The following is a 21,898-nucleotide window of genomic DNA, read 5'->3' as shown; positions in this document are numbered from 1 at the left end:
TGTTGTCTTTACTAATTGAGTGGAAGAATACATTAAGAATAAAAGTGGAGGTGGGGGGTTTTCAAAGTTGCTTTTGAGAAGACATATGATTGTGACTGTGTAGTAAAGATGGAGTAGATGTTGAATGTGAAGAGGGTTGTTAAGTGGTTTTACATGTAATTTTAGGATCCAAAGTTAATATAAAGACAAAATATTTGGCATCCAAAAGAATATGTTGGGATCTTTGGAAGGGCGTAGCAGAGAAGATGGAAATCTTGAATGTATCAACAAGAGGTAGACTGACTTTGATTAAATCGGTTCTCTCTAGTCTTGTGTTGCATATATGTAGGTGTTTCAATCCCCATTTTCCTTGGAAGATCATGGTAGGGAGGCTTGGATGTAAGACCGGCGGGCAAGGGCTTAGTCCTCCTAAAAATAAAAAATTGTAATTTAATTCTCTTAAAAATTATTAAATTATAAATTTATATATAATAAAATTATACTTTAAATTTCAAAAATTTTTAAAAAAATGTTTAACCTTTTTTAAATGATGATATTATAAATTAATATATTATAAAATTATATTTGAATTTCTCAAAATTTATAACTTAATTACCACTATGTTAAAAGCACCTTGGATGCTAAAAGAATTTCTAGCTTTCATTACACTTGATGATTCTACCAATTTGCTTTATTTTAAAAGTATTACCACTTAATTGCTCATTTTAAAAAAAACTAATTCGGTAAAATATATTTAGGATACAATTTATCAAATTAGTATTAAAACACTTCATGCTTATTCAAATTCAACTCAATTTGATTTTTGTCTAAATCCACTCATATTTGAATCCTTTTAAATTTATTTTTATAAAAATTATACTAATTTTAATTTAATAATTTTTTTAAAAGTTAAACAAAAACAACATATTTTTTAATTGGTAGATTGTAGTATTATATATTTAATTTGTATGTTATTTAAATTATATAATATATAAAATAAATAATATATTAATAATTAAAAATAAGTTGAATCAGATTGAACTTAAGCTCTAAATATTACAATTCAAGTTGGATTCATATTTTAAACGCTCTAAATTTATTTTTAAATTTTAGTATTTTTATTAAACTTTCTTAAATTTTGAAATTGGGCGAGTAACTTACTATAAATTTTTTAGAAAGTATTATTAGTACAATTAAAAGACAAATATAAATACATATCCAAGAAACCATAACTATTAAACTATAGTCTCATAGATATAATTGAAGATTTTTTATTAGTGGGGTTTCACCCACTAGAAAGCTAAACCAATTTTGCAAAAATCGACGGATGGATGCGAGCTTAGCATTGAAATTATAAAATTTGGTTGGCATTGTTGAACTTTTAATTAAATCGATAAAATTTATATAAGATGGAATGGCCGGCTGCAGGTACAAAAAGGCAAAAGGGATGCAGCAGCATGAAATGAGTTAGGGAATAGCGAGGAAGAATGGAGTTGGAAAGAGCGAAGAAATATCTGGAGAAAGGTGTGGATGGCAATGCCGATGGCAATGAAGGAATGTTCGAAAACTTCATGATGCAAGGTCTTGGTCTGCTCCTCGACTCCATCGAACGTGGCCGAGTGCTTTGCTCCATGAAAGTCCCCGTTCGACTTCTGGTTGCTTTTCTCTCTCAATTTTTTTTCTTTTAATTTTGAAATTAATGGGGTTGGTTGGTTTAATTGTGTTTTTTTAAATAAAAAAAGAACCCAGGGAATACGTTTCATGGGGGAGCCACAACATCACTGGTGGACCTGATTGGCTCCGCGGTTATACTCACTTATGGACTTACTTCCACCGGTGTTTCTGTGGAGATTACCCTCTCTTTACTGGATGCTGCTTTCGCTAATGTACCCCTCTCTCTCCCTAATTTAGTTTTATTTGTGTGTGTTGCATAAAAGGAAATTATAGATGCAAAAATATGCAGGAGGAAATAGAGATAGAAGGGAGGGCATTGCGCATTGGGAAGACGGTTGCGGTTGTGAATGTCGAATTTCGCAAGAAAAGCACTGCCAAAATATTTGCACAGGCGCGTCATACTAAGTACCTCCATCTCCCACCACCACCACCTGTTCAAACCAAAATGTAAATGCCATGCCCATCTTTCAATCATGATTGTATTTTTATAACCATTTTAAGGCGCCTCACTTTTTAGTTCTACGACCCATGCTTGTAATAAGAGACCTTTTCTTGGATTCCTTTGCAATATATACACTACTTGCATGCTCCTCATGTTCACTGCACGCATGCATGTGATATGGTATAATATATATATATTGCTTGTTTGAAATGCTCCATTATCATTAATCTTACCATTTGGTCAGCTCCCCAACACTTGAAAAGCTCGAGCTAAGCTCAACTAAATTCATTTTTTCTTTCTCATTCATTATACTTTTGCATATATAATTTTAAATATTTGAAATATTTATTAAAATTAAAAATGTTTGATTAGGCTTTCAAGCCATGTGAATGAAGTATTAAGAAGACCAAATTCAACTCAATAATTATCGAATTGAATTCAAATTCTTTTCAAGTTACACTCAAGTTATTTATAAGCACAAGTGTTTCGTTTATATTTCTATGAACACATACGTCTGCCTTTAAGTTTCCTAATATGCAAAAAATATGATAAATGATTTTATCATTGTTACGAGGTGATATTCACGAATTATATTTTTTCTACATTACACAATAGAAATTACATCTTTTATATTTCATATAGTCTTTGGGTCAAATTCAAATAGTATAATTTAGGAACAATGTGTTTCAAGTCATTAAGATAATACCATTCAAATTCTAAACTAATAACTACTAATTTTTTAAAAAAATTAATTAAATTTAAATTTAAAAGTTAAACAAAATTTTAAATTCAAATTAATTTGTGCACTTCATGAATTATATAACATATTCTATTATCTTGTAACTAAAGGCACCTATATGTGCAACTACCATTTACCTTGGAACACAATTTCACTGATTGATCTTTTCACTAATATTCAAATTAAAAAAAATGCTTTCAATCTATAAATCTTGAATCAAGACCTTCCTAAGATGGCTCATCCTCTAATAAACTAATTACCTCAACATTTGGGATAGAAAAGGCATCTTTCGCCACAATGTTGATATATTAAACATTGGGTCACTCGTAGATATTTGGAAGGGTCTTGAGAAAAACTAGTCAATTTGCTACAAGATCAATTTGCTGTTTACACATATGTTCATATGTGAGTTTGAACAAATAACGAAACAAAAACAAAAACAAAGAAAGTAAAGAGAGATTTGCACACAATCGTTTATCAACGCAGTTCAGAAACAATCTACTTTATGATGCCTTACTCTATGAATGGTTTCATTTCACAATTGATTCAACCACCTACTGGCTAAACCCCAATCTATTGCTCAATGAGTAGTTTCAATCCTAATAGCTAGCTCTAACTTGTTACAACAACTTACCCAAAACCTCACTTGTAAAGGTTCAATCTCTCACAAAAAAAAATGCTTACAAATAGAGTGTGAAATACAAAGAAAAATAACAAAGATAGCTTAATCAAATCAACACAACACTCCCTTAATCAATGCATCTTCCATGCATATTGATTGTCTATTTATAGGCTTAATATGACAACCTATTCAATTAGCATAGTTTAAGATAAACTCTTCTTCTTCAATATAATAATCAAGATAAATAGCACCCAATTTATCCCAAGATAAAGTAGGATTAATCTCCTTAAAATTAGCCTATAAATCTGTCAAGATAAGTGCAAAAGATAAGCACAACCTTATCCACAAAATTAAGTTAATCTCAACCTCTTCAATAACTCCAAATTTGATCATGACTGTAAGGCACAGTAAATCATGTCCATAAAACACATCTTAGAAGTCCATTTGCTTATAGAAACATCACATGAAAAAGTCTAAGTCAAATAAGCCAACAAATAAAACACCTAGGTTGTCTTAGCATCTTGAGTGATCAGTCATCGAGTCTTCAGTGCTTGGACAACCTTGGTCCTAACAATTTCACCCTTTAGCTTTTTGACAAAACATAAGCAAATGGTATATGTTCCCCCTATCAACATGTCATCACTTCTCAATATATACCAATAAAATTGTAGCATAAATGTTTAAAACATCTGAGAGTCCAGCTAAACACAAGTTTAGATAATATCATAAAGAAATCAATAAAGCAACAGCACGTCAATATATCTCCTCTTCACACCTGTAGCCATTCTCCCCCTTTCACCATGCCAAGACCTTCAAGAGATGACGCTTAAAAGAGTGCACAACCATTAAACACAAAGGCATGTTTAATAATGAAAGAATTCATTAATAGAGGACAGTAAAAAAAATAAAGATCTTCAATGTAGTAGCAACAATACAACTTCATTTTTAAAAAATAGCTCAGTTCCCCTTAAAAAAAACAACAATAGCAAACCAAAATTAACAACCCATAACGACCAAGAATAAAAAAATAATAATAGCTCATCAAGCTCAAAATAGCCTACAGCAACCAATATTAACCAAAAATAGTAGCTCATCAAGTTTGAACTCCTAACATCAACACATGTCATAGTCTCCCATTTTTTTTGTCAAAAAGCTTAAAGCAACTCCCTCTACAAGGGTATTCTCTTAGATAAGCCTAACCAAACTAGTAAAAATGTCTTTCTCAACAATGATCTTTTCTCAAACTATTCTTTCATCTATTTCTTCTTCTGTTTAATCTCTTGTTTGAAATGGCATCTAGTCAGGTTCAATCTCAAGTTATTTTTCACCTGATGCTTCAACAACTTATCAGTTCTTAAGCCTATTCATCAATATGAGAAAGACTTTCTTTGATAGTTTTGCTTGTTTGCCCATGTGTTTCCTTATCATTCTATATCTCCATGGGAGAAGAAAAGGTTCCTAACTTTTCTTTGATGTACGTTTCTCTATACCATTTGAACCAAGAAAGTAATTCTTTGAGAGTCTTAAGGGGAAAGAAAATTATAGAAAATAAGTATTTCAGTTGAATAAAAAAGATTAGGGTGAAAATTTTTCCCTTTTCACCACCAAGTGACGTATGTAATGCTACCAAAACAACCTAAATTTTCACTTTTAAACCTAACCCCTAAAATAATTCCTAAAGATAAGAATAAACATAAGATAAATATGCCATAAAATCATAAATAACAGAAGAAAAATAGGCACTTGATTTGGAAATTGTGTGTAACACTCCATTACCCGACCCAATCGCCAGGTCTAAGTTATTAGGTGCCATATTCATTGCTGAAACAACTATAATCAAATTACATTCAATTACAATACATTAAATATTCAAATATAACTAAAACAATTGTATAAAATGATACATAATCTGTCATACTCGAACTCAAAAAAGAGTTGAGGAGCCGATTGTATAGAAATACAAATTTGCATGCTCTAATTAGCCGGTTAGGAATGGTTAGATTTCAATCCTGGTTTAGCTAGATTGGAACGAATGGTTCTATAGTGGGAGGCAAATTATTAGGATTGAGTTGTGGTATTGGACTGTGGAAACCGTGCCAATGGAGTATATATATATAGGTGTGTGTGGAAACAAAATTCTTCTAAATTCTGTTTACCAATTTTTTTCTCTTTCAAAAGCATCGTCTTCTTCAAACGCTCTGAAAAATAAGATGATGTAGCTGAAGAAAGCTCTAGATGTCACAATCGTCATGAGAATTGTAGTCTGGTAGTAGAAAAGTTGATGAACTGATAAACTTCCTTACCTCTATGTACTTATAGATTGAAGAGAGAAGTAGAGTAAGAATACTTAAAAGCTTCTATATAATTATGGATTATGGGTTTTTAAGGGTTGAACACATTTAGTTTAACCAATAAATGGTTGTCATGCTTAGCTTTGCATGTCACAACCATCATGAGAACTGAAGTCTGGTATTAGATAAGTTGAGGAACTGGTAAACTTCCTTACCTCTCTGTACTTGTGGATTGAAGAGAGAAGTAGAGTAAAACCTCTTAAAAGCTTCTATATAATTATGGATTCTATGTTTTTAAGGGTTGAACACATTTAGTTTAACCGATAAATGGTTGTCATGCTTAGCTATCAGGACAAAGGAGGCTCTAACATTTGGACAAGCTAAGATGTCAAGGATAAAGGAAACAAGATGAGATTTTGTAACCTATATTTGGATGTTTTGAGGTGTCGTGCCTTTTGATTAAAACCCCTTCATGACTAATATGTATTGTGCTTACAATTTGATTATGCATGAAAAATGATGAATAAGTATGCTATGAGTGCATAGACTAGTAGAAGTATGTGAATGTTGTAAGAATGATTGTTGTTTGTTTACGAAAATGTCTCGGTGTTGAATATTTGGCATACCGTGTGTGCGTATATAGTGTCAAAGTATGTTTGAAATGCATGGATTGCATGTTTTTATTGGTGGAGTAAGAAGAGGGCATTATTGATAGGTTAGACGAAGTTAAGATTTGGGAATGGTGTTTCTGTATACCGTCATCAAGGATTAGGGGGTACAAATCGTGATATGTAACAACTTAATTTTTGTGGTGTTGAAAATAGTGGTTTCGATACCAGAAATCTAATCAATAAGTTTGTAAAAATTAGCATTTAAATTATACGAGTGAAGTATAGTTTTAAATTAAATTTTGACTTGATGAATTTTAGCTAACTAAAATTTGTAACTAAGTAGAAGTGGTTGTTCCAAAAGTCAAGTGGTTTCGGGAATAAGGTATCGGGACCTCGTTTCTGTAAACTGAGCTTGTAATTATTTTTATTAAATATTTACAGAGTTACTGTTTAGGTATATAAAAGAACAATTTAGAAATTTTAATGTTTAAATAGCTAATTAATTAAAAAGGATTAAGTTGTAAAAGATAAAATTTAATCACTATTGAATTTTAATGATTTAATGGTTTATTTAGTAATTGTAGGAGGTTTTATATTGCAAATATACTATGTTATAAGCTAGTGGACGGTTCTAGGTTCGTGATTAATTAAAATGTATGTTTCAATAAAGGTAAACTAGTAATTAAGTAATTAAACATAAGCAAAATAAAAATAAGAAAACATCATCATCTTCCAAAAGGCTTGGCTACCGAAATTGAAAGAGGAAGAACACCATTGTTTTAAGCTTAAGCTTCGGTTATCAAGTATCCATTGCATGTAAGTGAATTTTTTATCCATTTCTTGTAAATTTTATGTTTTCGTGATCGTTGTAGCTTAATTTAGCTAACCCGATGACTATTTTGTAAAATTGTTAAAGGTTTTAGAATTTACCATTGATGAATTTTAGGTATTTTGAAGTTAAATGATGTATTTGTAATCTTGGTTGTGGTTTAGGATTATTTTGTAAAGGAATTTTTGTTAGTTTTAGTTAAATGACTAAGTTGATAAAATATTAAAATTTACATGGAATTCTTATGAATTTTGAAAATTAATGGATTGTACTAGTTTAGAAAGAAATTGCTAGCTTGGGAATCTATTAGATTTTGGTAAATTTGGAATTTTGGATTTGAGGACTAATTATATAAAATGTAAAAGTTCAGGGTAAAAGTCTAAAATTTTATTGAAGGGGCTAAAATGTAAATTTAATTACATTATGATATCGAATTGGTTAATTGAAATAAAATTATTATATTTAGATCAATAAACGGAACAATCGATTGATAAGCGTGGAAAAGAAAAGGTCGTTGAGTAGTCATCGTCGTGTGTGGAAGTAAGTTCATAGTATAAATGAATGAATTTGTATATGTATATATATTAATTGATGTGGTCTGAATTAATTAGGTTGAATTGTTGTATATATTTGACATTTAAATGTTAATTGCGTATTGGTGAAAAATTAATAAAAGTTTAGTGTGAATTTACTTGAGAAATAGTTGTGATTATGAACTATGAAATCTTAAAATGAATATAGAAAATGCGTATAGAAATACGGAAGTGCATATAAGTGATTAATGTTGTGAATTCGGTTAAATTGCCCAGTTGAATGTAGTAAATGATTAGGATAATATTGGCATGTCGATAAGATTAGTACGTGTGCTTGTACAGGATTGTACTTCGATGCCTCTATTTGCACTTTGGTGCAACTGTATTTGCACTATGGTGCCTCTATTAGTATTTTGATGTTCTTTGGCGTGTTTTGGGGCAAACCCGAGTATCCGAGTCAATTTGCTATAGTTCAACGAGCCATGAAACCTTACATTTAAATGTTAAATTACTCTTTGAGTTGGGTTTACGTATAATGATATGTTTGTATATATAAGTATATGTAAGAAAGCATGGATTGCTCTAATTTGAGAAAATGTGTATATTGAAATATATGAATGAATGTTTTATACTAATGGTATGTGACTTTGGAAATGGTTGTCAGGGTTATAATGATTTAAGTTTAATTAGTGATCAGTTATAAGTTAAGGTAAGTTAAATTGAATTTAACTATGAACTTACTAAGCTTCATAAGCTTACCCGCTTGGTTTTTTTTTGTAGTTAACATTTTGTGGAACGGGTCGAACGGATCATCTTCTACGCTCACACTATCCAGACTCTTTTTCGGTAGCTTTTGTTTTTGAGTCATAGGGTTTGAATTGGTTAAGGTTAATGTAAAACCCCTAACCCGTATCCGTCGTCAGATTAGGTTTACGGAGCATTACCGTACAATCAGAAACATTTAAACTTAACTTCATTTAATAATATAAACTAATCATAAATCAATCATATACATACATATTGTCCCTAAATCGAGCCCTCAAGGCCCTAAAAATACCTTAGAAACGCTTAGGGAACAATTTGAAATCATTTGAAAAGTTTAGGAAAAAGTTACAAATTTTGGAATACAGGGGTCACACGGCTAAGACACACGCCCGTGTCTCAAGCCATGTAACCTTCAAACTAGGGACACACAACCATGTCCCATCTTGTGTCCTCACCCGTGTAACTCTCTGAGTAGGGTCGCATGGCTGTGTCACACGGCCATGTGCTAGGCTGTGTAACTCTCGAAATATCCCCACACACCTGTGTGCCAGGCCGTGTGTTAGGCCGTGTAACTCACTGACTTGCATACAAAGGAACCTTCAGGAGACACACGGCCATGTTTCCAAGCTGCGTGTCACACACGGTTGAGTTACACACCCATGTCTCAGGCCGTGTGGACCTAAAATTCACATAAAACAAGCCATTCCCAACACCATTTCATGCATAATCATTTAAACCATTTGTGCACACTTAAAAAGCATCAAACCATACCTAAACATATATATGCATATGCCATTTCAAGACTCTAATTCAACTAACCAATATGTCATTCAAATGCACTTCAAAAGCAATCATCAAAAATTTACCTGAACATGTCAACTTACCAAATTTCAAACATCAATATCTAGTTCAATACCTTCCAAAACATGCCACAACTTGACCATGATCTTACCAATTCAATACATACCATTTGAGCCATTCAAAACATGCAACATAATGTAGCCACAATGTCACAATCTAGTAAGGCATCAAATGTACCAACAAGTTAACTTACACAACTTACATACCAAAACATCAACTAAACACCATTATAAGTCCACCTATACATGCCATTACAACTGTAACAGCTCGATTTTGAGTCTAGTCAGAATAGTAGTTTTTGGACCACAGATCCGATGAGGAAAAATGTAATGGCCTGAATTTTCAGAGGTGTCGGAACGGTGATTTGAGATCACTAAATTCAAAAAATGAGTAGAAAATAATATTAATTTAGTGAGTATAAGTTAAATGTGAAGTTAGGAAAATTTTTGAAATAGTGAATAGTGCACTAGAAATAAATATTAAAATAATTAGAATAAAAAACGAGGTATCGAGACCTGGAAGATTTTAAACCGAGCCATAAATATTTTTATAAATATTTTTATAGATATTTATGGAGTGTTAAAAAGTTAGTATTAAAGTTTCGTTAAGAAATTTTAAAGTTCCGATAATTAATTGAACAAAAAGGACTAAATTGTAATAAATGTAAAATTATGGGAAATTATTAAATAGCTTAAATGATAAAAGGAAGAGGGCTTAAAAGGAAAATAGACCCAAGGTCTATTTGGGCTGGACGGAAAAGATACAAAATCAGCAAGAAAATAAGGAGAATTAAGGGCAAAATTGGAATATTACAAAATTTACTTAATAAAGCTAGGATTGAAGTGGAATTATCTAGATTTTTCTTTATTTTTCTGCATTGTCATCAGCTAAAAAACTATAGAAGGGTTTCCTTAAGCTGGTTCTTCATATTTTTACTGCAATTAAGTTCAATTCTTGATTATTTCTTGAAATTTTTGTGTTTTTGTGACTTTTATAACTAAGCCCACTTGTTGTATTCATTAGTTTTTGATTCCATGAAAGAAGTTGAAAGTTGCTATGAATACATGCTGGAAGTATATGATGATTTAGCATGGAATTAGAGCTTTAAATTGTTCCTATGCTGCTTTTATTGAAAGAATTGAATAGAAAGTGAATGTTTGAGACCTAATAGTAAAAGAGTTTGAAGTTAGGGTTATATGTGGAAATTCTGAATTTCAATAGTTGTGAAATAACTTATAATGTCTAGGTAAAGTACTAATTGAGAAAAATTAGCTTAATTGAGGGGTTAATTGAGCAAGGACTGAATTGTATGAACTGTGAAATTTGGGGCAAAATGAAAATCAACATTTTGCACTAAAACAGTTTTGGACAGTAGCAGTGGTTTAACTTTTAAAAATTACCAAAATTTGTGGAAATTGAATTAGAGGGTGAATAAAATATTAAATTAAATCTTATTGAGTCTAGTTTCTCATAGAAGAAACAATGTAAGTAATGAAATTTTAAATTATGAGATATAATAAATTTTGTGAGACAATGTCAGAATGATTTTGTGTTCCCCTGTTTCGACTTTAGAAAATCATCAAAAATTAAGAAAAATAATTATGAGTTATAAATTATATTCTTAGAATTTTTAATGAGTCTATTTTCAAAAGAAACAAACAGAAACATCATCGAGTTCAGTAAAATTAGATAATTCATTTTAGTGAAGAGTGGTCAAAATTGTTAGACAAAGAAAACAGGGAAACTTTAAATAATAAACTATACTATTTTTCTAAACCAAAAATTCTGAAAATTTTATGGTAAGAAGATATATTAGTCTAGTTTCAGTGAAAATTAATATATCTTAATTTGGATCTCTCTAGCTCTGGATAAAAATAATTTAGTGACTCTAACTCGGATAAACAACTTTGAATATACATGTGAGTGAATAGTGAAATTATAGTTAATGTTATTTAAGTGTGTTATACACATTAAAGATGTGGAATGGAGAAGAAGAGGAGGAAAATTGGGAAATATATGAATGATTTTTGTATAATTGGTCATATGCTTGACTATAATTGATAAACGATGAAATAGAAGTGATGCTTATATTTGTGCATTATTGGTCATGGTTTAAGCTCATGTGTGAAAATAAATTTTCATAGTATGTGTGTATGGTATATTCGGTATATGATTTGGCATGAAATAATGTCATGAATGGTTTATAAATTAACACATGTTGGTAGGCGTGATACATGAATAAATGTTGTGCTCATCCATGCTTATAATGCTTATGCTATATGTGTATTTGGCTAACATATTTGGTGTATATGCTTAGGCTTTGGCCAAGTAGTGGCTAGATTATGCCACGTTAAATTTATAAGTTATGCATTGAAATGGTAAGTGCCTAATTGAAAATATGCTTGTGATCATGAAAAGGGTGGTAAGGTTTAAATTATGTAATCTCTAGTGAAATGGTTTATCATGTGGTTAGTTCAAAAAAAGAGTTATGTTTAAATACACCAGCTTGCGACTATGGTTGAATGATATGTTTATATCTTGTGTGATGTGCATAGGAAACGAGTGTGGAAAGGTAATGAAATAGTAAGTTCATATGGCAGAAATTTAATGATTAAATGTTAATTTCATAAATTATATGGTATATGATGATATATATTTGTTGATGGATTGAAAATAAAATAAAAATGTGAAAACCGAATAAATGATCAAATTGAGCAGAACGCCGGATTTGAGTACTTCTGATCAGTGACAAGTGACAAGTGATAAGGAGTAGCTTTAGCTACAGTTATATGATCAGTACAATTGACAAGTGATAAGTGGTAGCTTTAGCTACACTTATCTGATCAGTGACAAGTGACAAGTGATAAGTGGTAGCTTTAGCTACACTTATCTGATCAGTGACAAGTAACAAGTGATAAGTGGTAGCTTTAGCTACACTTATCTGATCAGTGACAAGTAACAAGTGATAGGTGGTAGCTTTAGCTACACTTATCTGATCAGGGACAAGTGACAAGTGATAAATGTGATCCGTGTAAGACCGTGGCAGTGTTATGGCTTCGGAAAGTGATAAGTGATCATATGCAAGACCATAGTTATACTATGGCAAAGTGGAAGTGAAGTACTCAATTTTCCATAGCCGTTCTCTAATTTGATTAAGGATGGTAAGTGACAAATGGGCCCAAAAGAATTAAAGTAAATGGATAACTGGTAGTGTATTTATACCAGGATGATGTTGTTATTTAAGCTAAAGTGATATTTTCATTGCAAAATTGAGAATTTCATAAATGTGTTAGTGAATGGTATAATCGATAAACGTTGAGTTAAATGGTAAATGCGTATTAGTGTTAAACTTAATGACATTGAATTGTATGTGAATTAAATGGAAATTACTAGTGATATGATTTAAATTGTTAGCATGAGAAATTGCAAATTGAATGAAATGGAAATGAAGCATTGAATTGCATGAGTAAGTATCGGGTCCCGTAGGCTCTATTTATTAAATTTATAATATTTTGAGGATATATTGTGAAGAGTTATAAAAGCATGTTAATAATTTTGAAAGTTTTAATTTAGATGAAATTTTATAACTCGGTTAAATACATTTACAAGTGTATGTGTTCTGGTAATGCCTCGTACCCTATTCTGGTGTTGGATATGGGTAAAGGGTGTTACAACAACCTTGGCCAAACATTCAAAAACTACCGATATATATGTTGGATAGTGTGATAGATCTCCGACGAGCTTCCAAACCAATCAAGCTTCTAATAATCTATAAAACATAGGAAAGAAAATACATAAGCATTTAATGCTTAGTAAGTTTGTATAACAAAAACAAAACTTACCATTTCATTTGCATAATGTAAATAGCATAATTATAATACCAAATAAAACTATAAGCTTGGTACAATGCCTATACAACATCACCAAATACACAAGTTAGTGCATTTATACATGGTTCAAATGAATTCATCCGTAACAAGTAACTTACACATTTGTTCATCTCATTTAGGTCACCATTTCCTTTTTATAAGTTCATGATATACTCCATTTGAACACTTAGTATCTCGTTTCCTTTTTATACCCGTTGAACCATCTAGAATTTTATCAGATACTTGGGAAAGCTCACACGAAGTGTGCCTTTACATAACCGTAACCTTTCTGTTTCATCATTGCTCACACGAGTTGTGAAATGGGTCTACTCACACGAGTTGTGGGTCGAAAAATAAGCTACACAATGCTACTCACACGAGCTGTGGAGTATCTGCAAAAAATGCTGGACGTCAGCCATTAGTAGGACATTCAAGACCAGCCCTCAAAACATGAAATCTCTAATGACATGTCATTTGTATCCTATGAATACTTAAGGTTCAACCGAGACTCAACATCCGTCAAATCATCATAAATTTGGTATGATTATACATCGATCCTTTTACATTAATATAACATAATAAACATTAAAATTAACAACATTAGTTCAATAACCGTTCATACGAACTTACCTCGACAACTAGGGCGTAGAAGTTAAACGAGCTATTCCAAAACTTTTGCTTTGCCACGATCTAGTCCGTGCATGGTCTATCTTGATCTAAATAGAAAAATTTCAATCCATTTAATACTTATAGTATTCAATTTAGTCCACATTTCATATTTATGTAAAATTAATATTTTTCCCCTAACATTTTAACTTTTCACAATTTAGTCCTTAAGCTCATAAATTCAAATCTAAACATTTTAATCCCTCATTCAAGCTAACTGAACATATTAAGGACTTATATCAACCCATACAAACCATCATTTCATTAATTTGCCATGAACTTTTACTATTTTTACTAACAAATCCCTAAATGCAAATTTCATCAAAAATCATTTTACAAAATTTTTTTATTTATCAACAAGGACTCATAATCTACCATTAAACATCAAGAATCATTCAAAAACATTGATGGCAAAACCCTCAATCTTTAACAGTTTTACAACTTGACCCTTAGGCTAGCTAGATTAATCTAAAATGGCCTCAAAAACATAGAAAACATTAAAAACGAGGTTGAAAATCATACCATGCAAGCAAGGGAGCTTAATCAAACCTTCAAACTTCTACAATGGGGTTTCCTATCCCTAATTTCTATGGAGATAAAGAAGATGATACTATTTTCATTTCGTTTGTTTTAACCTTAATTACCTAATTACCATTTTAAACTTTAAAAACTTTAATAATTTCATCAAAACCTCCATAAACATCCACTATCACCTCATTTGGTCTAATTACCATCCAAGTTCTTTAGTTTAAAGCTTCATAACCATTTGACCCTTTTAACTAATAGAACTCTACTTTTACACTTTTTACGATTTAGTCCTTTTCACTTAATTAATCATGCAAACATCTTAACAAAATTTTAACACAGCCCTAATATATTCTTGTAAAAATTAAAATAATAAAATAAAAATTTACTCATCGGATTTGTGGTCCCAAAACTACTGTTCTGATTTCACTGAAAATGGGCTGTTACAGTTAATGTTTAATTGAAAATGTAACTAAATAAATGTTTAGATACGTTGAAAGTTGTGCCTCATGATCATTTTTGGTTTAGGTGTGTTTTTTTGTTATTGAAATGTGAAGTATGTTTTGGTCTTGAGCTTATGTTTATGAATGGTTGAATATGAGAAGGAACAAATGGTAGATTGGCATAGAATAAGTATGAAATTTATAAACGTGAATGCAACTTATTTGGCGTGATTTGTGGATATATTTTGTTATTTGAATTGTGGTGTCATTAAGGGCACATTGGTTAATCATTTAAGTGTTAAAATAGATTGTAATACCCAATTTTAGCCCGGGCTCACATATGGAAACATAATCTTCAAGGACATGTAATCTTAGATATGATATGCAATCTTAGATATGATATATGCAATCTTAGAAGATATGATTTTGTAATCTTAGAAATTTAATTTGTAGATACCCTTTAATCTTAGCCGTTGATGTAATTGATCTGTACCGTTGGATTTGGGGAGGCTCAACTATAAATAGAGGCCTCTCCCTTCATTGTAAGAGACTGAAGTTGGGAGTAATAATAACTCTTAAGAGTATTTCCTCAAATTTCTCTCTCTCTTGCGTTCTTATTTTGTTGATTTGTGTATAATTTATTTATTGATTTGTATATTGTTGATTTCAAATCTCTTTTTCCCTTATTATTTATTTTCAAATTCATTATTTTCAAATTTTTTACATTTTATTTGGCCTTATATATTTTTTATTTTATACTCTTTGTTTTAAATTCATTGGTCTTTGATTATTGATGCTATTTAATCCTCTATTTGTTATTTTAGTTTTTTATTCTTAAATTAATTATTTTAAGATTATTAATACTATTATGTGGCATCATTAATCTTGTATCATTATTATTATTATTATTATTATTTTTATTTTTATTTTTATATTCATGCATGCATCGCTTTTTATGTAATATATATATATATATTGTTTTATATATAGTATACATATGTTTATATATATTTTATACATATGTTTTTATTTTATTTTACTTCCTAACTTTTATATACATATATATACTTTTATATTTAGTTTCAATTTTTTTTACTTTTGTATATATGTACATGTATGTATTTATATATTTTCTAATGAATATTTTTTATATATATATACGCATGTGTCTATGTTTTTATTTGCTTAAATACAAACTTATATTTTCAACACATACGTTATAATATATATATGTATATTTATATATTTTCTTTATTTTCGTAAATGCATTATATATATTTTGTTATAAATTCTATAGTCCAAAATTTTATATGTAAACCCATGTGTGTGTCTTTTATTATTTATAATTTCATGTATATATTTTGTACCTTTTTTTTCTTTATATTTTTTGTTTATTTCCTTCATTTGCTTATTGATTTATGTTTTCATTTATATTTTGTTCATTTGATACTTTACACGTCGTTGTTTTTATGTACATTAATTTCGTTTATTTCTATGCCATTATTGTATTTATTATTGTATTTTACACTTAATGTAGCATTACATCATTTTTTACAAGATTTTAAAATTTTCTAAATTGAGATAATACTCGATTTAGGATTTTCAAGGAAATTGAGCCCTAACGTATTGGGTTCCAATTTTCTTCGTTAAATCTAACAATCGAGAATTTCTCATTAATCAATAAATAAAATGAAAAGGTTGTTGTCGGGAATTTAATATGTTGTATCCTAACGTATTGGATGTGACGTATTGATTTCTCAAGACAAAGATTTTTTTTTTAAATAATAACAAAGGAAATGTTCCAAGTTTAGGATTTTGAGAAATTGTGCCCTAACGTATTGGGCCGCGATTTCTTTATAAATCTTAAACAAATGAATATTCTTTTAAATTTTATTACATGAGTATTTTGGACTAATTCATTTTTGAGGAATTAGAATGTTGTGCCCTAACGTGTTGGGTGTGACATTTTCTTTCTACGAAATGATAAGAGTCTTAATAAGTAACGTTTTTTAAGTTTTTATTAAGGATCATATTTTTAAATTTTCGACATTAAGACACTAATTAATTAACTAGGTACCAATTTTAGGCGTTACGAGGGTGCTAATCCTTCCTCATACGTAACCGACTCCCGGATCCATTTTTCTAAAACTTATAGACCAAAGCTATTTTTTAGGTGACTAATCACACCTCAATAAAAGATTGGTGGCGACTCCCAATTTTTGTTTTTTTAAAGTCGACAACTAATTTGTTTTTTTCTCAAAATAAAAAATGGTTTCGATATAGATAATATTATTGTCTTTTTTGGTAGGTGGAATTTTACCATTTTCAAGTTAAGTATCGATACTTTGGCATATGGTATTGATACTTGACCAAATGAATAGTTTTAAAACAAACAAAATGCCAAAATGGTATCAATTTTTATTTGAGTATCGATACTTTTCATAAAATATCGATACCCTGTAATAATTATCATACCCTTATTTTGCAAATAAAATGTAATTGAATTTTGGTATCAATTTTCAACAAGGTATTGATTTAGTATCGATACCAACTATAGATTTTCAATATTGATTTTAAAACTTAATGATTTTGTAATTCAATCCTATTGTATGTTTGGATTTCACATTTAGATCCTTATAGAGTTCAAATTTAATTATATTTGTTTACATGAGATTTAAGTTATAAACATACGAGTTTTTGTTTAATAAATTATTTATCAATTGTTGAGTTTTGTCGTAGCATCGTTTTACTCATGTTCAGGACTGAGCTAGGTAATGGGTGTTACATGATGTGTGAAGCTCCAATCCTTGCAAATGGGACATTGTTGTGTTCGAGCATCAAGGTTAAGTGTGAAACAAAATGATATCGACTGGTCCTTCAAGGCGACACCGTGATAATGGTAAGGTCCTTCGGGGCAACACCTCCAATGAGGTATAAGGTATAAGACCATAGCTCAGCTATGGAAACTAATAAAGTTCATCAGGATAGTAAACACGGGGATTATAAGGTGTAAGACCATAGCTCTGCTATGACAACTAATAGAGTTTATCGAGGCAGTAAACACGGGGATTATAAGCTATGAAAACTGATAGAGTTATTCAAAATAGTAAACACGGGGATTATAAGGTGTATGACCATAGCTCAGCTATGGAAACCATTACAGTCCACCAAGACATAAGACACGGGATAAGCCATCAGGACATTCAACATGGGACCATACTAAGTAACATCGTAGCTCGATTATGGCCTTAGGTACAGTCCGCCAAAAGGGATGAACTCGAAAGCTGACAGGACAAGGTAATGGAGATAGTGGTACAACTCGCTCGAAAGAGAGCGTGTAAATGAGGCATCTCAAAGATCCTCCAAAATGTAAGAATAAGGAAAAAGGGGTAGAAAAGCCTGATGTTGTAGGAGGATTAACTATGTTAAGTTGTGGAGAACTCACAGGTATGATGCTCAGGTCTTTAGCAAATAACCCTGAACGACGGCTATAATAGATGACCAAGAGGAACCTAATTCATAGGGGTCACACGAAGGTCAAATTAATATGTTTAATAGAATGAGTCTGCCAAGGGCTACTTAGGATGGATCACCCGTTGAGAAGTGGCATGTTACAGTACGTTAGAAACTAGATGTTCAGTTCTGTTATCCCAAAGATTGGAGAAAGATAAAATAAGAGCCTGGGGCCAAACTGTAAGGATAAGGACCCGAGATTAATGAGATTATTAATGGAAGACAACCAACGGTAGGCAAATGAACATGTAACCAATTGTGTGAGGTGATTGTCGCCAAACATACTAACATCTAGATTGGAAATACTGAAACAAAAAGATATAAAATTAAGAAGCGGTGTCCGCAAGTATACTAGTCAAATTGTAATATAGGTTAGTGTTGCAATGAAACACTCCAGGAAGTATTCCGAAGATCATACCCAATGGAGATTAAATTAAACTAAAATTAATTCTTGACACTAATAAGTCTAAATACTACCAATTTAAAATTATATTACTAAAAATCAAATTAACATCAATTAACCTAATTAACCTAAAATTTATTTAAAATAAAAATCAACCAATTTAACATTTAAAAATAATCCAATAAAACAGTCTGAAGCTTAACTCACTTCAGTGATCCTAATTAACTTCAGAACTTGGGTTTTATCAAGTTAGCTATCAATTAACTAGTTATTGCCTCTTGACCTCAATTTCTTGTTCAAGATAAATTATGAGGTACTCGGAAAACTTATCTCTTGATATTGTTTATCCTAAATTACTTCCTAAATGCGTCACTTCCTAAGGTTTAACCGCACATAATTTAAACCAACTAACTCAAATTTCAGCCCTCGTTCATTTGTTAATTATTCACATATCTGTTTGTTAAACTCCTTAAGGAAATTAGCTACACATGGATCTAAATAGAATAATTCTTAAACTCATATTTAACATGAAAAATAAGAAATTAAATAAAAGTAAGGAGTAGAGAAATAAATCAGTTTTTGATATCGATTGAAGCTCGGAAGTGAAATCTCCTTTCACAATCACGAAGATTACCTTGATTGAAATTGGAATCAACACCAAAATAATGAAAAAAATAAGATATTAAAGCCTTGGATTGAAATCGAATCCAAGTTAAAACATTAACAAAAGTATAAAATGGACTAAACTGAAAGGAAATAAAAACTAAACTGAAAACCCTAAAATACTAAAACGACTCACTTGGCTAAGCCTCCCCAAATGAGACTTAACATGTCTAATTATAGAGTTTATGCTCAAACCTAATTAAGGTTGCTAAGCAACCCAAAATTCTTATTAAGATACATTGTGAGGAAAAAATACCCTTAATTAAAAATCCTATTCGTCACTCGATGTCACGACACCATAGGACCAGTGTCGCAATGCTGCAGTCATTTCTCGTCTTCTAAGCCCAAAAGTAGTGTCCTACACACTAGATAGAGTCATTAGATCATGCTTGGGCCCATAGTATCCCATTAGGTCATTACATAACTCAAAATTGCGTAAAAATGCTTATTTTGCATAAATTAAACATAAAGCAACAAAAATTGAAAATGAAATAAAAACATATAAAAATGTTATAAAACAAGCTCGTTAAGTGCTGGAAAGACCTTGATTGCGGCTGATTAAACTCCCTCACACTTAAGTCATTGCTTATCCTCAAGAAATAAGATAAAAAGCAACAAAATAAAACACACAGAAGAAAATAAAATCAAATAGTGCTGAAGCATGTCATATACAAAGACTAGATCAGAGCTATGTACATAAAAATGTGAACAAATATGTAACTTTAACACTATATAAAATTGACTCTCGACCTTCAATATCACACACATTAGTTCCCAAAATTGCAAAACAAACAAATTTAAGATTGTTAAGTACAGTGATACATCGAAACATGTACACAAAATATACATTTATGCTCGAAGAAAACAAGTAACTGGAAATGTCAAATTTTAGTAATTTTTCATCCATAAACTGTATCACTTAGGTCACATAGGTCTTTTGACTGGTAACATTTTGTGGCTTAGGTTGGTTCAAAATCAAGGAATAGACACACAAAATGGTTAAAGCACGAAAATAATTGGCACATTATATTGACCCTAATACTTCCCCGATTAAACCTTTTAGCTCGCCACATTCTATCCCTTTCTCTAACCAACCTTTTCTCTTTGATTCTTAAGGTATGTTAAAGTATTAGTGAATAAAATCATCCTAGCGAGACTAATGTGCAAAAATGAGGAATTCTTCTTTTCTTTTTTCTTTTACTTTTCTCTTTCACTCATTTTGCTTTTCTATATTCTCAAGTACTTCTCGTTCGACTATTTTAGTCTTCTCAAACTTTTTCTTTTGATCAATTCTCAAAAGAAATTTCTATTTAAGCACAAGTTTGTAAGACTCCTATACTCACCTTATTATACTATCTCTTAAGTTTACTCTTATTTTTCTTTTATTTTGGAAACCACTGTGTTGTATCTACATAGCCCTCAATATCAATGGCCCGACGTCTAAATTCGTGCAGGGGCCAAGAAAATTGAGTCAATAGATTATATTTTACGGCTTAGGGCTTCCGTTGTGGTTCATCAAGAAATAGGAATTTAGGCTCAAAATTAGGGTACTAGGGATTTTAAATTAAGGTCGACTTTTTTTGCTCAAAAAATCTACCAAACAATGTCCATAAGTGTCTCAATTCATAGATTACAATTAACTAAATATTAACACACTAACACATGTCATTCAAACAAACATATATTATTTTCATGTACCTATTGGTCACTTGTTTCACCTAAAACAATATCACCTATTCAAATTGTAATAAAATGAACTAAGTAGTGTAAAATTGAACAGCCTAAAATCAATTGCTATTACTAAATTTACAATTCAACACACAATCCTATTTACATACTCCTATCCAATCACTTGTATTGCTACAAGGTCGTGCACAAGCAAACACACACAAAAAAAAAACTAATAAAAACACAAAAGTTTGAAAATTTTCTATGTTACCCCCACACACCTTATTTGGTGTCCTTAATGTGCATCCCGAAAGATAAGAAAAAAGACTTCTCTCTTTTATCGTTAAAGGTCCTAAGATATGGTCGGGTGGTCTTCCTCGTGTCAATTTAGCTCCAAAATGTAGTGCCTTATATCGTACAGGGTTCCTACATAGAAATTAGTTAAACAAAACTAAAGCGAAAATTAAATAACGTAATGCCCCAGAATTTTTATTTTTGTTCTTGCGAAGGTGTGACACAACTGTGTATCTGCTTCAATGGTTAAGTGTTCTGGGTGTGTGAGAGGTCCCAAGTTCAAGCCAGGACTTGGGCAAATTTTGGTATTATCTTTGGTCAGTAGGATTTTAAGTAAAAGTTGGCAAATAATTAACAGAATGGGCCTGCTGGTCTGGTGGATAAGTGGAGTGTTGGTGTGAAGGAGGTCATGTGTTCAATTCTCTGTGATGGCGTGGGGACAGTAGTTTTGCTCCAATTTCAGCTAAGAGTTGTGTTGGGGCAAAATTCTGAGTAGTTGTGCTTTAGT

General features: G+C 30.9%; 1 protein-coding gene across 1 annotated transcript; it reads left to right on the top strand.

The window, feature by feature from the left end:
* The first annotated feature begins 1,434 nt into the window (after positions 1-1,434).
* LOC105776052 (uncharacterized) lies at positions 1,435-2,312 on the top strand. The gene is made up of 3 exons (XM_012598515.2): positions 1,435-1,634; positions 1,722-1,865; positions 1,943-2,312. Exons 1-3 carry the CDS (start codon positions 1,467-1,469, stop codon positions 2,102-2,104), a joined length of 474 nt encoding a protein of 157 aa, XP_012453969.1. The 5' UTR covers positions 1,435-1,466; the 3' UTR covers positions 2,105-2,312.
* The last annotated feature ends 19,586 nt before the right edge of the window (positions 2,313-21,898 follow it).

This window comes from Gossypium raimondii, chromosome 10 (assembly GCF_025698545.1).
Source record: "Gossypium raimondii isolate GPD5lz chromosome 10, ASM2569854v1, whole genome shotgun sequence".
Classification (NCBI taxonomy): Eukaryota; Viridiplantae; Streptophyta; class Magnoliopsida; order Malvales; family Malvaceae; genus Gossypium; species Gossypium raimondii.
Note: the sequence above shows the minus strand (reverse complement) of the source record. Positions and strands in the feature narration are given on the sequence as shown.